General features: G+C 46.3%; 1 protein-coding gene across 1 annotated transcript in view; it reads left to right on the forward strand.

The window, feature by feature from the left end:
* Positions 1–17451, forward strand: part of EHMT2 (euchromatic histone lysine methyltransferase 2) — a 346377-nt gene that overhangs the window by 246960 nt on the left and 81966 nt on the right. The window contains exon 20 of the mRNA XM_069635011.1: positions 14308–14462. Coding sequence (XP_069491112.1) covers positions 14308–14462 — 155 coding nt within the window. The remainder of the gene's footprint in view (positions 1–14307; positions 14463–17451) is intronic.

Genomic DNA, 17451 nt, shown 5'->3' on the forward strand with positions numbered 1-17451 from the left:
TGGGCATGCCCGAACGACTTCTAAAAAAACTGCAACGCATACAAAATGCAGCAGCCAGACTCCTCCTCAAGCTACCCAGTAGAGAACACATCACACCCGCGCTAAAAATACTACACTGGCTACCACTAAAACAGCAAATAAAGTTCAAGTCCATGTGCATCACGCACAGAGCAATACACAAACAAGGCACATAATTCCTAAGCGACAAACTACGCCTACATCAACCGACAAGAACACTAAGATCAAGCACCGACATACGCCTGGAACCAAAACCCTACAACAACAAAAAACTTGGAGGATCCTCTTTCTCTCACCAGGCACCCAAAACCTGGAATGACCTACCTAAGAATATACGGAATACAACAAACCACCTAGCATTCAGGAAACTCCTCAATTCATGGCTCTTCACAGCATAACCACAACAGCGACGCACTAGAATGCCCAGACATTAAAACAATGATGAAAATAACTCCAACCTCGGCCACTCTCAAATTGGACAAACACTCAAACCAAAGAACCAACCACTCGACAGAGCATAAGATATCATGGAAAATAGCCACAAAAGGAAGGTTCCAGAGACTGATCACATACCTAGGCCCAGACGAAAGCCCTCAAGTGACCCTCCCACTCGTACGTACCGGATGAACCATATCCAGACCGGCAGACGCATCTAGATAGAATTGTGAACATCGGCATGGCCGCACTTGGATGGAGTTGCGGGTATTGGCTTGCGTCACATCTAGATGGGACTTTTGAGTGTCAGCATGCCCGCACTGGGATAGAATTGTGAATGTTGGCATGTCCGCACTTGGATAGAGTTGTGAATATTGGCGTGGGTCGCATCTTGATAGGACCTTGAATGTTAGCAAGCCCACAATTGGGTGAACCCTGAATGTCAGCATGCCCACACTTAGATGGAGTTGTGAATGCTGGCCCGCGTCGCATCTGGATGGGACTTTGAATATTGGCATGCCCGCACCTATGCGAAACCTGAAGGCTAGCATAGGCCACACTTAGAATTGTGTATGTTTGCCTGCATAGCATCTGGATAAGATTGATTGAAGGATAACACGCCCGTGCCTAGAAGAAACTTGAATGCTAGCATGTGCCACACTTAGACTTGTGAACACCAGCCTGCGTAGCATCCGGATGGACGTGTGCGTGTTAGCATGCCCACACCTAGACAGATTTCTAAACACTAGCCTGCACCTCATCTAGATAAGACTGTAAATGGTGGCATGACCACACCTAGATGGAGCTCTGAACATTGGCCTGCACCGCATCTGGATGGGATTGTGGGGGCCGTCAAGTGCCACACTCGGACAGAGCAGTGAATGTTAGCATGTTAAAGGCCAGGTAACCCACTAACCAATATAAACTCAAACTCTGCATACTTATCGCACTCAAAAAACTCACACAACCATCTCTCGCACAACAAGCCGCACGCACTTCACAACACTGCAACAACACATAAGCCGGAACAACAGCACACGTGGACTGACACCGATCCGATACCCGCACCAAAGCTCAGCACCCGGTGTATACCGAGTTGAAGCTGCCAGCAGAACACCACTCCTCTCACTATCCTACTCCCTTTTCACCTTACTAACCCATCCCACCTTATCGCTTACAGATCCGCCAGAGCGCCTGGAGACCAATTCCGTTGGTGACGGTGCACGATACAAATACCCTTAACATTTAAACAAACTCTGATCAACAAAAATGTAATCAATGGTACTTCTACTGCAATTTCGATACCAAGTCGGTTGAGCTGGAGTATCGTCCTTGATGGATCCATTAACCATAACAAAGTTTCTCTCATTCATATAGTGTAACCAATGTTTACCTTCCTTTGATTGACGACAAGAGTTAGTGCAATCCATATTTAAATCTCCCATGATAATGGTATACGATGTAATTGCAGAAATATTTACAATATCTAGTAAGACAGTTAAACCATTCTAAAAGTCTACATCTGAGCAAGCACTAGGATTTCTGTAGACGTTCAAAACTGCCAGGGAGTGAAAGGCAGTAGTAACTTTGACCAGTTGTAGATGAATACTAAAAGCTGCCCATGATGTAATCGAAAGGCCTAATTTACGGTTTACCGCTACTAAAAGCCCCGAGGACGGTCTGCCTTTAGTTAACAATGCTGGAAGCAGGATTACGCCATACCCATCCCACACAGGTGGCGCGGTTAGCCATGTTTCTTGTAAGGACAAAAGATGATATACATCAGGAAGGTTTTTGATAGAAGTTTGCAAATGACTGTGGCCTCTTGTGTTCCAGCTAGCAATTCTTAAAACATTAACATTTTCTTTAGTTAGTGGTTAATTCTGAACGTTGAATGCAGCCCTTTGTGCTCCGGCCCCATTTGGGTTATCCCGCTGAAAACTTTCATATATATTAAGTTTTGAAAAGTATTCCTTGGGCTGAGTTGAGATATCTTTCGGATCCTGAGCCAACAGAAAACCCATTTCAAATAGCAACATTTTTGCTTGCCAGATTGTGTTTGCGACTAACCCAGATGGGATCCATAGACGAATGCTCGAGTTAGAGATGTCAGAACTGAACTCAATTTGTTCAATGTCTCGAGAGCTAACATCTTGTAACTCAACCACATCTCTGAAGATGTTCAAAACACTCCTTCTGTTGAGATCATAAGAAGGATAAGGCCCTTCTCTACACTTTAATATAAAGCAGAAATTAGGGGTTTTTGAGACATACTGCAGAGATTGCGGAGTTTTAGGCATGCAACCATTAAAAGAATTATTCTTGCCAACTGGTCTCACATCAGAGTATTGTAAGTGAGACACTTTTTCAGTTGGCATTTGCAATTCACTTGTATAGGGGTCGTTTCTTGTGAATCTTTGAGCATTGTTAATTTGAGAGTTATGGCTCACTTGCAATTGGGAAACCGAGGGGGCATTGCAACCGGCAACATCCGCAAACTTTTCTTCAAGATACTTATCAACTGCTTGTTTCAGTTGCAATGTCACCCCAAGGTTTTGTTCCATTGTAAGTAAGGATGCTGCCTTATTGGTGGGACCAAATGACACACTTTTTTTTTAATTGTAATTTTCAGTGACCAGAGTGACCCCCTGGTCTAAATGTGTCAAGGATTCGACCAGCGCATCTAGCTGTAGGTTGCACATGAGATAAAGAACAGTTTTCAGGGACAAACTCTGTTGGGCGGATCAATCAAGGTTATAGTAGATTTTGTGGGAAGAAAGGACCTGGAAGTAGAGTCACCATTAACAACTGAAACTGGAACCTTCTTCGTTGAGGCACTAGGGATCGAGCCACAATCGCTTTAAAAAAGGCATTGAGGGTGTTCTTATTCCCTCTGCGCGCAGGCTGGTTCTTTGTTTTTTTGATGATAGAGTAAGGTTTTTGGGATTTTTGTCTCCGGTCTTTTGCCACGAGAACCTAAAATGTGTCTCGCAGGAGGCACGATTGGTGGACACTCAGCCTCTCCGCTAGACAGAGTTTCCACTGGCAAATTGGCTGTGGAAGTAACGGGGGTCTCAGGAGTTATGGTGTCTTCAGTAGCTCGAATGACATTAGTGAATCGTGGTAATTGGGTGACAGAACCCAAAATGGCAAGTTGACATTTTCCACTGGAGCCGTGAAAGGAGACAAGGTTTCGACAGTGAAACTGCCACAGGTTATAATTGAGGCCTCTTTGACAGATGTTAAGGGGTGGGGAAACTGCTACTGTTGGACTATGATTTTGAAAATGAATCCAGCGCATAATCTCCTCCAACTGTGTACCCTCGAAATTTAGTTTTTCTTGCATCAGTTCAAAAAGTTTTTGTAACCCTACAACAGAAGTATTAACCGCATTAAGAGCTAATTCAAGCATATTGGGCGGTAAGGCGGGCAAATCACACGAGGGCGGTTTCGGCCCTTGGAGTAGGGAGCGCAAATGATGCAATGGCGGAATTCGAGAGTGTCGAGTAAGACTCATGTGAAATGTCAATTATGGGGGCACCAAGGTGCTCCATTTGCATGGAGGTGGGGGATTCACACTGACTTGCATAAATTGAGATGCTAGAGCTGTCCAGGGCTATTGGTGAAATGGGAGAGATACTTGCTAAAGATCTCTCACTAAACTTTCTTCTTACATTTCTTGCCTTCAGAGAAGCCAGAATTGTTTTATCAGAAATTATTTGTTCAATATGATTGCCCACAAGAGGGGGACCAGGAGTACAGAGAAGCGTTTGAGCTATGGAGTTGGATACCACTTCGGAAATCACACCAGTCGTCTCAAACTGCGGCTTGTGCAAAATCGGCCAAAGATTAGCTTTATGTGACATAGTCACGCTAAGTTGAGCTGAAGCGTGAATGTCAGGAATTCGTGGAGACAAGGTGAAAGGGGGTAGCTGTGTTTGAAAGATTTTTGGAATCGTGTCAGGCATATTGGTTTTTAATGAGTAGGGAATGAAAACCATGAACAAAGTACCAGCCTCAAGGACCAGCAAACAACAAACTACCAAATAAACTTGGCGCTTACTTTACTGGAATAATCCAGGTCCCGGGAACTATGAGAGGAAGAGCCACGGCTGCTGCATCGCGGCGAAGCGGAACTTAATCGTGAACTTCCTTGTGCGCGCGCGCTGTACACGTGCATGGAGATTATATGCCTGTTTAAGTTCACCAGTTCCTGGGCGGGACAACAGTCACTCACAGGGTTGAAGTGGGCAGGAAAGCGCTACAAACAAACAAAACAATCAGGCAGGAGCAATCAAACAGGAGCAATCAGGCAGCAGTGCCAAAAGGCAAAGTCACTGGGCTGCTGAACAAAAATCAATTACCTGATTAAATCAGGAAAAAGTCTGTAGCAAAAGTCCGTAGCATCAGCTGACAGCTAGCAGGAAAACACACGAAGCACATGAAAAGCAGCGTTCCTCAGCGGCAAAGCGGAACTCAATCGTGAACTTCCTTGTGCGCTCAGTCACTCTACCAACTTGTGTAGTACAGACCAATACCAGTAGGTGAGTTACCTACTACCAAGAGTACAAGGGTTGTGTAGTCTTCCACAGGGTTACTACATCAATTCTTGCCTAACAAAGTCTCAACTTTTATACAGTTCCAGCAAACGCTCCTCTGCAATCTCTTTCAGCATTTTACGGAAAGGGGAGTTTGGCTGTCCAATCAGGACAACCAGACCGCCTGTTAGAGCTCGACCTATTCAGGCACTCTGGCAAAGTACAGTGGGGTGGTAATCTCCTCCCCCACTTCCTGCCTGCCCAGACACTCTGGAGCCTAGGTGGGGATACCTACGGGTTCCCACCAAAGGCAATACACACGCACTGACCTCCCCTCCCTGAATGCTAGAAGAAGGGGTAACCAAGAATAACCACACTAGTAATGGCGAAAAAAGACGGGAGGTCCCAAATTGGTGCTTGGGTGCCTCTGTTGTGCCTTACTGAGGCTATGGACATAGCCTGCAGTATAATAAATACACAATAATTGGTAGAACACGTCCACTGCCACCAGCCATAACTAGGCGATTGTCGATGTGACTAAAAAGACACAAAGGCAGAAAGAAGGGAGATACTAGGTACCCCTTTGGCACTCCACTGAAGGTGGTGTGTGCCAATCTCTGACTATACAGTTTTGGGAGAGATACGAAGTATCCCTCTATCCTTACTGTAGTTACTCTAGGATATAGAAAGAGTTTTAAAGGAGGACCAAAGGGTCCCCAGCAACACTGCCCATAAGGAACTGTTTGCTGCAGTAGTAAAATACAGATGCCTTTAAGATCTATGGCGCAGACAGACTCCATAGTACAGGTAGGCAGGCGGAAGAGCCGGCGCTGAAGGCCAGCTAAAGGCCCTGTTTGCCTTAGTGGCTCCTCGCAATCCCCATCGAGGTGGAGAGGGCAGGAGCACCCATCATCTGCAAGAGCTCACCTGATTCCCCACGACCCAACACCCATCAGCGCAGACCACGCCTGCTGGGCTGTTGCAGCATCAGAGATGGGAATGCTGCACACCACTGCAGGATATTGAGCAGAGACCTCATCAGGAGCACCCTTCACTGCCTTCCTGTGCATCTGCAGTCCGCAGTGCATTATTAGGGCTCCGCGCACCGCGCCAACATTAAATTTGGAAAACAAAATGCTGGTCGTGGCGCGAAAGCGAGGATGTGCTTCCCCAGCGTTGCTAAGCAATGCCATCCATTTTATGATCAGTCATCTGCCGGCTGGCGGAAGAGCCGGCACTGAAGAACAGCTAAAGGCCCTGTTTGCCTCCTGTTTGCTGACGGGCGCCACGGCTCAAGCTCCTTGTCTGACAATATTAAGGTATTTCTTCTTATCGAAACCACCTCTCTGTATTTATACTAATGTAGAACGAACTTCCTGATACAACCACCCACCTCTGAGTTCTGACTGCCCTCAAGCCCTTATCCGCTGAATAACCAAGCACTGCATTAACTATATGCACGGGTCAGGACCAAATAGAATACCGCTGCGCTCAGTCACTGCAGACGAGCTATTCTGCCACCCGCATGAAGTACACTATTGCTTCTTTACCAACCACAGTGCCATTTGACAATATATAGAAATTCCATAAATGCTGATAGTCTGCAACTTCCACGGGCCTATCTTATGCCCTCTGCACTGCCCACTGAACCATCCTACTGGTCACTCTGTGCACACTCCAGCGAACAATGAAATAGCCTATGTTATTTGGTTTCTATTGCATTGTATTGATTAGTACAACTTCTTAATGCTCATGTTGTGTCCACCACCTTAATTAAGGAAATAGCCTTCTCTCACCTAGTTGCTACTGTACTGGATTGATTAGTGCATTATTTTAATACTCACTTTGTGCCCGCTACTTCAACTAATGTAATAGCCTACTCTCACCCAGATCACACTGCATTGTATCCATAAGTACAATAATGGATTAGTACTTTCTACACAAGTTGCATTATCCTTTTGCTCACAGCGTGCCCATTATATTGCCTCTTGAAATAGCCCATCCGGCTACTCTGTGTTAACCATGCCAACCACTGAACCAGCCTACGGCTCACACTGAAATTGAATGTAGTAGCCCTTCCCAACCTTAGTCCACCTCACAACAGCACATACACCTACCGTAGACACTATATCCACATAATGCTGGTCTTCCTGACCATCATCATATTCCCTTTGTGCATAATACCCCACTCCATTTCATGCACAGGTGGACACTTCATCACGATCAATGAAGGATTAGCCAAACTGGGATGTCAGTGCCACCACTTAATCCCCTGTCCCAGCCCTTTCCTACCATCACTACCTCCATTCCCCTCACTAACTGCAGGCTCAAACAAGCCCTACTCCAATACCACAAGTAAAGTTAACACAACTATCCAGAGCCTTAGTCAGAACTCCGCCAAACACCACCACTCATACGAGACAATCACCAAAACTACACCCATTTTGGGTAATAGGCTCAATAGACTCAGGCCTAGAACCAAAACCACCCACCGAGCCACCACTCCCACCCCGACCACAAACCATCTTACCAAACCAGACACTACCTCGTACAAATGCCAATATAAAGACAATTCCAAGAAAACCACCATACCTAAAACCAACCTCAAAATCAATACTCATACCACCAACCAAAGCACTATGCCAGTCAAAACATCACCGAATACCACTCCCAAAACCACTGTCAACGGCGCACTCATCAATGCGTGTTCCCTCGGAGCCCATGTCATGGAAATCCACGACCTCATAGTTGACCAAAAACTTGATATTCTGGTAGTCACTGAAACATGATTACAGCCGCTGCAGGCCCACTCCTAGCTATCGCTATGCCCCAGATTTCAATATCCTTGGAACAGACAGGACCAATACCCAAGGAGGCAGAGTCGCATTAATAGCCAGAACCTTGTTGCAAATCGGAGCCTGCCCTATGGAACAAATCCCTGGCTACGAAGTTCTACTAGTTAAATTCACATCCAACCCCAAAACCACCACCAACTTCCTAGTAATGTATAGGGCACCAAATAAAAATACTCACCCCAACCTGGACATTCCCCTATTACTAACTCCCCTTATCAAACCCAACACTAAATGCATCATTCTCGGCGAAATGAACTTAGGCTTCAATGATCCTCTAGATCTTGAAGCATCAGCCTTCCACAGCTATGGTAGACATGAATTTCATGCAGCCGATTAATGAACCCACCCACTCCAAAGGTACAAAACTGGATTGGCTCCTCACTCTTAACTCACAGGCCACTATCAATTCCATCCTCCCCATTAAGTGGTCAGACCACTCGGTCATCAACTTTACACTGAACAACAACAACAACTCAGGCCACACCATCTCCAAATAACCCGACACCTATGAAACCAGAAACATCAAAAAGCTCACAGCTGATAACCTTTCCCCTGTCCTGATTGAAGCCTTAGCCAATATGACTCCAAATACCAAAAACCCTGCTTACCTAGCAGAGCGTTACCAACAAAGCCTCACCCACACTATTGACCTACTTGCTCCCATTTTCACCAAACCTCGAAGGCCAGATAAACGATCCTCTTTCTGGTTCAATGAAGATCTAGTCTCCCTTGGATGTATAAAAATATTGCACAAACATCTCCATAGGAAAACTAACACTCCTCCATCAGCTAAAGACTTTGATGAAGCCAATAGAAACTACAAATCGGCCATAATCAACCAAAAAGCTAACGCCTTTAACCTATGTATCACCAATGCCTCTTCAGACAGTAAAGAATTGTTCTCTATCCTTAGAGAACTAGAAAATCTGTGCCCAATTAGTGCACCCACCACTGCCAGTAAAGACTGGTGTACCACGATACACGATGCCCTATCATCCAAAATCTTACTACTACAAAAAATAATTGACAGCAAAAAGACACTCCTAGCAGGAAAAACATCACCTAACATCACAGTTAACCTGTCTAACACAAACCGCTGCACTCCTTTCCACTTCACACCAGTAACAGATAAAGAAGTGCTAGATACTATAGCAAAACTCAAAGCTTCCAACTGTAAAGAAGACCAATTTCCTTCACACCTATTCATACTCTGTGCCCCTGCCCGAACACCCATCATCACTGAATTTAACGCCTCCTTTCAGACCAATACAGTTCCCATCAGCATCAAAAAAGCCTGGGTAACCCCCCTCCTAAGAAAAACAACCCTAGATCCATCAATCCCCACGAATTACTGACCTATCACAACTGTACCGTTTCTTCTGAAAATATTAGATAAACTACCGTACTCCCAAATACAAAACCACCTAAAACACCACCAACTAGTGGGGGGCCGACATTCAGGATTCCCCCCTAACCACAGTACCGAGACAGCCCTTCTCGAACTGAAAATCTAAATGGATGCCACCAGAGAAGCAGGCAAACTCTGCCTACTAATGCTGCTGGACCTCTCAGCGACTTTCGATTTGGTTGACCATGACAAACTCTGCAACACTCTAGCCATAACTTTAATATGTCCAAGGACGCCACCGAATGGATCAAATCCTTCCTAGCAGACAGGACATCAAGAGTATCCATTGGCAAAGAATCAGTCGACCCCATACCAGTTCCCTTAGGCGTCCCGCAAGGCTCATGCCTATCCCCCACACTGTACAATGCCTACACAAAGCTGCTTTTTTCAGCCTTGGATTCCATGGGTGTCATCTACACCAACTTTGAAGATGACCCACAGATCCTTATTCCACTAACAGGCAATCACGAGCAAGACTCACTTCTCATCAACCAAATATACTCACTTATACAAAACTGGATGGCGAATAATAGCCTTTGCCTCAATGATGACAAAACTGAGCTACTGGAGGTTCATCCTCTAAAATTGACTCACTCCAGCCTATTTATAAATCATTCATCATTGATGGCACCCCAATCCCTGTACTCAAACAAGTCAAGACACTGGGTGTCTACCTAGATGCCTCCTTAACCATGTCAAAGCAAGTAAACGCACTAGCCTCTTCCACCGCCTCCACATCCAAACTCATCTCCCTAAGCCGCAAATTTCTCTCACCTTACAACTGCGTCACATTAGGCAGAGCACTTATACTATCGAAGCTCGACTATTGTAACATCCTCTTCCTTAGCACCTCCAAAACCAACATAGCCAAACTTCAGTTATTGCAGAACAAAGCCCTCTGAGCCGCCCTAGGCATAAAAATATCTGAACACATTTCCAATATCAGGAGAGACAATCACTGGCTCACTATACAAACTAGGATACTATTCAAAACCCTAAGCATTACGTATAAATGCATTGCTAACGAAGCGCCCAAATACCGTATCAACACAGTCAATAAGAAAGCCCAGACCGGACTCCTCAGATCCAACAATAAACTTACCTCGATATCCCACGTTATAAAAGAGACAAAGCGGGAGGCAGCAGCTTCAAAGTCCTTGCGCCTAGACACAAACTCACTACCCACCAACATCAAGACAGAAACTTCCTTTCCACAATCCAAAAAAATCACTGAAAACTTGGTTATTCAACCAATACTAGGCCAGCCTAGACCCCTCACCCTCATTGACTAGACCTCCATCCTCCACTTGTATATACATTGTAATTAATAATACCACTGTTTTTTGTATTACCATGTTTTATCATAAAGATGTATTCAACCACTGTCTGTAACTACGCTGTGGTACCTCTGGCTCTGGGCGTATAACAAATGTAATTAATACTCTACTCTACGCGTTCAGGGCTGAAAGGAAAAAGGTCCAGATGTCCAGCAAAAACTGCTTGGGGTGTCACTAGGAGATGGGAAGAAGCATTAAAATGATAAATTTCCCCAACATTCATCTCAGACCAAAAAGAATGAGTAAGTGCTAAAAAAACGCACTCACTAAGAAGTGTAAAGCAAATAATCCCATAAATCCAGCAAAAGTGATGAGGGTCTCTCAGGTTGAGGGGAATTGGCACAAGAAATAACAATTCTCCCCAACGCTGCTGCTCCTTTATCCATTTTCTTTAATGCATTTAGTGTAACATGGTCTGCTTCCAGGGATGGGCATCTTTGCGGGTCCATCTGCACACATTTTCCAAACCAATGTAGTCTGTCCTGACCACCCACTGTTAGGGAGAATTCTCAGAAATGTGCTAATTCCCTTCTACCTTAGAGACCCCCAGCACGTTTGCTTGGCTTTAGGACTTTTCATTTCTAACCTGGAGAGAGTGAGACCTTTTCCTCACTCTTTCATGCATAATTGTGTAGTTTAGGCTCTGTGTTTCTTTTGACTTTGGAGTCTGACAAACTCCATAGGCATCATCTTTACATTGTGTTACACAGCACCTTCAGTGCATTGACACAGGGAAGTTACTTAGATTTCCCAACGGTTTAAATACAGTCTCTTGGTGAAACTACTGTTTCCAAGAGCAGTGAAGTGAAATTGACTTTATTTACATTTGTAACTTTCTAGACCCAGCACACACTATCTTACCATAGGGTGCTGGAGGGGGTTACTTAGTATCCCCTTTGTCTAGTTTCTCATGTAACATTTTTATGTAACCCTTTCTACAATTAATGGCTGGTGGCAGTGGTTTACTTTTTACTACCATTGTGTGCTTTTACCGTGGGCTGCACTCGCAGCTGCAGTAAGGCCCCCATGGGTGCCATTTTGTCAAAATGGCCCGGTTGTCTTTTTTCACCATTTCTTGTTGGAAAGGTCCTTCTAGCGATGTACTCTGCACAACAAACCAGGTTTGGTCCCTTTGTTAATTTTGTCTTCGGCGTGATTCACTGGTGAAGCCCGCCTCTGGCTCCAGTATGTCTGGCAGGGCCAGGAAGTGAGGGAGGTGCTCGAACCTCACTGTGCTTAATTCTCTTGGTTAGAGGAATGCACCCAAAGGTGATTGTCCAGCTGGGTACTTGGAGGACAGCCACCCTGCTGTGTGATTGACAGCTAGGCTGCAAATGAATGGGAGAGACCTGCATAAAAGGAGAGGCTTTTTGCTTGGAAGGCACAGTCGACCACTGGACAAAGGAATTCGAAGAAGAACTTGGAAGAGATGCTTGCTGCAACTCCTGGACCGTTGGTTTGCCTGGTGAAGCCCTGCTGCTGTGCTAAAGCTCTGAATCTGCCTCCACTAGAGAAGACCTGCAAAGGACGACTCCTCCCCTTGGGCTGGTGGGACCCATCGACCCCATGACAAACTCATCTGGAAATGCTCTCGGAGCTGGCTGTACTTCCATTGCTGCTGCAGCAACCGAAGTGCCAGGGAGAGGAACAACAGATTGTGTGCGTTTCTTTTAAGTCAGACCCGAGCTCCAGGAAGATCCTCTGGACTCCCAGGAAGCAGGACTGACCAAGCCTGAGCCACCTCAACTGGGTGCTCCACCCCAGATGCCAGGAAAGTCCATAGTGGTATCCGAGAACCGCAGTGGTGCTATTTGCGAGAGTCGAGCAGAGCTGAAACCACGAAGTGCAGCTGATTTGAAGTTTGCCCATTGCTGCCACCAACCTTCAATTTGTAGTGCAGGAGTCCCCAGATGCCCTCCCTCCTGTCCCTATGACTGAGGCCCAGGAACAACAGGATCTGCAGACCTACACAGGAACAGAAGCCAGCTGGAACCAATTTCTTCTAGCCAAAGGTACTGTAAAACTAAGGGGACTTACCTCTTGTTGTGTGACCTTGCTAGCTCTCAGTTGAGACTTGTCTTGGTTGCTTTGCAGAGAGTTGCTTGCAGCTTTGCCCCTCACAAGCCTCCCAGCTTGTGGCCCTACATTGATTCTATTTTTTCTACAAAGACTTCTAAAACATTGTGAAAGACTTTTACTTGCCTGCAAGAAGTGTTTCAGCTCACCTAGACTTTTGCTAACTTAACATTGGCTGGCCTGGTTCCCTGAAAGGCTCTTCTTCCCTCTGACTTTGTGCTTTACCTTTCTCCAGGAAAGGGTTAATTTACTTTGCATTTGGAGGTTCAAAAGTACTTACCTGCTTCAGAATATTTGCTTAATCTTTGCTTTATTTACAAACCATTTTCTTTGACACCAATCTCAGTATTGGTCTAAATGTACCAGTGATATATTAATGTCCACAGTGTCCTAGATATTTAAGTCACCTCAGGGTATAGGAAGCATCTGTGTGACATCCCAAATGGGTACTTGCTGATTTAGAGAAACTAAGAGAGTGTTTTGAAGTGTATGTGTGTGTTATTGATATATTGCTCTCTTCTGAAGAAGGCTTATTCAACTGACTGTTAAATTAATAAATAATTGTTTAATCAAGAAACCTTGAGTGTAAGCGTTTACTTGGATACGTGTCACTGTGAATCTCGGTGTAAAAACCCTACTGCTCACATTGACCCCTCTTGAGATCAGCCTGGCTGCTCAGCCACACTACCAAACTGTGTAGTACAGACTTGTACAAAAGGTTGGGTTACCTATTGCCAGGAGGACAAGGTTGGTGTAGTCTCCCAAAGGGTACTGCATACAATCTTGCCTAACACCTAGGTTAAGCCTGTGTTTTCCTTATTTTCAATTTGCTTAATTTGATAGGTGTTGTATTGTCTACTTCTAAAAATTCCTTAAGCAATTCCGATCATTCGCATGGTAAATGTGACCTTTCACAAGTAACCTTCCCCTAAGCAGACAAGGAAGTATTTCTTAAAATATGGATAACTCGGCACATTTCATTTTTCAGATTTTTGATTGGGGCACAGTTTCAGTCACAATGTCTTATCATTTTTTTCGTCTGATCTCTGCCCTACTATGAGGCATGTTTTTAGGAATGAGTCTGACGGTAGTGTCTTCTCATTGCACTTGTTTCTACTTCGTGCATGGTTTTTGAAAGCATAGTTAGTGCTCTGCTGGCCCATCTCCTACTCTTAACAGATTTGTATTAATTGCTGTGATGTCCTCCAGCCATCCGTACCTTCCCTCACCATCAAGCTAATGCAGTGATATTGTGTACAGTGACAATTGAGTTCTTTGCTATGTCTTGTCTTTCTCACTCTCCCCTCCACCCCCCGCCTCCCTGTTCTTCGACCTTTCCTCAACTCTTATTGTCCTTCAAACCATCTTGGTACCTTTTCTTCTTTCCTCTTGTCTACTTCTCTTAACTCGCCTCCGGGGTCCCACCTTTTCTTTTGTTGTGTTCTGCTCTCTTCTGCCCCCTTCTTCTGTTGTTGCATCCTCCTCATCCCTTCATCCTTTTGGGACAATTCTTCCTGCACTCTTTCCTTCTAACTCCTCCCTTTCCTTTATTTTCCCCATCTACTCCATCTGTTGCTCCTGCCCTGCTGGCTTCTTTTCTGCCCTCATTCACTGTCTGCCTTGCTCTTTCTGCCTCCCAGGAGCACAATATCTGTCTGCATTGGGCATCCTTCACTGGCAGTGCCGAGATTGCAGAGGAGCTGCTAAATGCTATGTGCAACATCCACGCCGTCAACTTCCACGGAGACACCCCCATGCACATTGCTGCTCGGGAGGGTTTCACGGAGTGTGTAAGGTAAGCGCTTGTCTGGCTTCCGTTCCTTTTATATGTAGATTGTAAAAGTCTCAAAATAATTCACTTATAGACTCTGATAGCTGGGAGTCCTCATCAAAAAAGATAGACGAAAGTCTGTCACAAAGTGCACAACTGTCTCAATGAAGAATGTGCAAAGGTCAGATCTGTCTCCACAATAACCAATGACCAGTCTTGTACAGTTGTCCATGAGCAGTGATGCATTATATTGACAGGGAACAAACTGGGTATTGAATTCACAGGGTATAACCGCCATCACCCACTTCCAGATACTGCTCCAGCAAACTTGTCCCGAGTTTTGAAAATACTTTTGAAGGATGGCGAAGCCAGTAGATGTTCAAATGGGGAGGGAGATTGACCAACTCCTAAACAACCTACGTCGTCATGTTCTTTCCTTCACTCTTCTAGTGGTAAGCATGACTGGCAGTCAAGGGCAAGTCCTAGGGTGGCAGAAGGATGGTAAGGGTATGGCATAAGACACATATTGCATTAAATAGGAGATTGTCTGCACAAAGATTGTAAACTAGACTATCCCTAGTGTTAGGTAAGAATTGGTGCAGCCACGCTCTGTGAGACTACACAAGACTTTTCTGCTTGGTGTTAGGTAACCCACCTTTTGGTATAGGTCTGTACTACAGAAGTTGGTAGTGTGACTGAGCAGCCAGACCTAGCTCAAGAGGGGTAAATGTGAGTTGTAGAGCTGTACAAATGAAATCTATCAATACAAGTAACCAAATAACACTTATATTCAAAGTTCAAGTTATAAATAATTATTTATTTGTCACTTTTAAATTAGCATTCTTTAACGTTAGGGAGAATTCTCAGAAATGTGCTAATTCCCTTCTACCTTAGAGACCCCCAGCTCTTTTTGCTGGACGTTAGGACTTTTTAATTTTTAACGTGGAGAGAGTGAGACCTTTTTCCCACTCTCTCATGTATTTTTTCTGTGATTTGGACTCTGTGGTTCTTTTGACTTTGGAGTCTGACAAACTCCATAGGCATCATCTTTACATTGTCACACAGCACCTTCAGTGCAGTGGCACAGGGAAGTTTCTCTTGAATTTCCCAAAGGTTTAAATACCTTCTCTTGGTGAAACTACTGTTTCCAAGAGCAGTGAAGTGAAATTGACTTCACTTGCATTTTGTACCTTTCTAGACCCAGCACACACTATCTACAATAGGTTGTTGGAAGGTTTACTTCTCCAGCATGGGGTCTGGCATGGATTCACATGCTCATGAACATTCCCCGTCGTCAGGCCGGGAATCCTCGGTATAGAAAAAATCAGTATCAGTTTTGTTTCTGATCTGTCTTTCTCAGTGGTAACCAATCACTGGTCTCTGAGTCATACTGCCCCCAGCCAATGACTGCCCTCTCCCTAAGCCCCGCCCCTGGCAGCCATCCTCAGATTTTTACTGCACGTTCAAGTGTTGGGAGTCCTCGTGCTGTAGCTCTCGAGCTTTTGCTGCGTTTTCGCGCTTTTTTCATGAGATTTTCTAATTTTGTCGGTTAAATAGAGCCTCAAGCTCCACCGTTTCTACATCCGATCAACGGGGATCCGTTTCGGAGTTTCTACGCCCCTCAAGGGTGAAGATTTCGTCGAGTTACGCTTTTGGAGGATTCCAGAAGTTCCGAGGCCTACCCCGGACATGGCCCAGGAGAAAGGGAGCTCGACTCCCGGGAAACTGTTCAGGACCTGCCCTGGATGCCAGCTTCAGAACGTTTTCAAGGAGGACAAGCATTCGTTATGCCTCTACTGTCTCCATGAGGACAAGACGCACAAGGAAAAGGACTGCGCGTTTTGTGGAAACATGTCGGAGCGGGCCATGAAGGATCGCCACCTCCGTCTCGCCAACTGGCTGGAAGGTAAGAGCCCACCAGGCGAGAAGAAGAAAAAGAAGTCCGAGTGGTCTTCTAAGTCCTGTGAGGGTGCCCCGGCGACGGGGGCCCAACAAAAGGCTAAGCACCGCGAGTCCGCGGGCACCGGGAGCGCCGAACGGTCGGGCTCCTTGGCTGCCAGGCAGGGCGCATCCTCCCCGGCGCCATCAACCACGAGCCAACACTCTGGCTCGGGTAAGAGGAAGTCCGAGAACCCGGCGAAGCTTCTGGAGAGGCCCCGGTCGATCTCAAAGATTCCGGCAGAGGGGGAACGAGGCTCGGACCCTCCCCCCAAGGTGAAGGCCCCAGGCGTACAGAAGGTGATGTTGGCCTTATTTCACCCTGCTAAGACCTCGATTGAGGATGTCGCCGCGCCCTGGCTCAGCCTGTGGAGGCTGCACCAGTGGAGGCGCCCTCAGGTACCGAGTCTCCCTGCCACCGCGGAGGGAGTCGTCTTTCAGGCCCATCGAGAAGACCCCCACGAAGTCCTCGTTGGAAAGGGTGGGGGAGGGGCTGGTGGCCATCGTGGATACGGACACGACCTCTGAAGAGGAGCTCATCCAAGTCGTGGAGGAGGCCCAGCCCATCGGGAAGGATCCCGACGAGGGCGACGACGAGGGTGACGGTGTCGCAGACGAGGCTCCTCAAGAGCCCTCGCTCCCGCAGGACACCTCGGCGGCCATTTTGTCAGCTATCCAGTCCTTATGCTCGGAGATAAGGACTAGGTTGCCCCTTCCCCCGACAGAGGTACCTGAGCCAGACCCGACGGGGGAACCGGAGCCAGGACCTTTGGAGAGCCTGCCACTTAAGAGGAGGAGGACGCATCCTAGGCCTCTCCCACCTCTGCGGCCTTCTCTGCCTTCCCCCCGGTCCACTACCCACGGGGATGATACAGGCATGGACACGACTACGACGGGTACGGATGACGACGGAGGCGACGACGGGACGTGTCCCCTGTCGCCCCCTGCCCGGCCGTCCCCGCCCGACGAGATTGGATCCTTCCATGCAATGATTTCCAGGGCATCCGAGCTCTTCCAGCTCTGACCGAAGAAAAGAAGAAGGAAGGGTTCCTTTGCCAACGGCGCAAGGCTAAAA

The sequence above is a fragment of the Ambystoma mexicanum genome, chromosome 13 (assembly GCF_040938575.1).
Source record: "Ambystoma mexicanum isolate Mex_15411 chromosome 13, UKY_AmexF1_1, whole genome shotgun sequence".
Classification (NCBI taxonomy): domain Eukaryota; kingdom Metazoa; phylum Chordata; class Amphibia; order Caudata; family Ambystomatidae; genus Ambystoma; species Ambystoma mexicanum.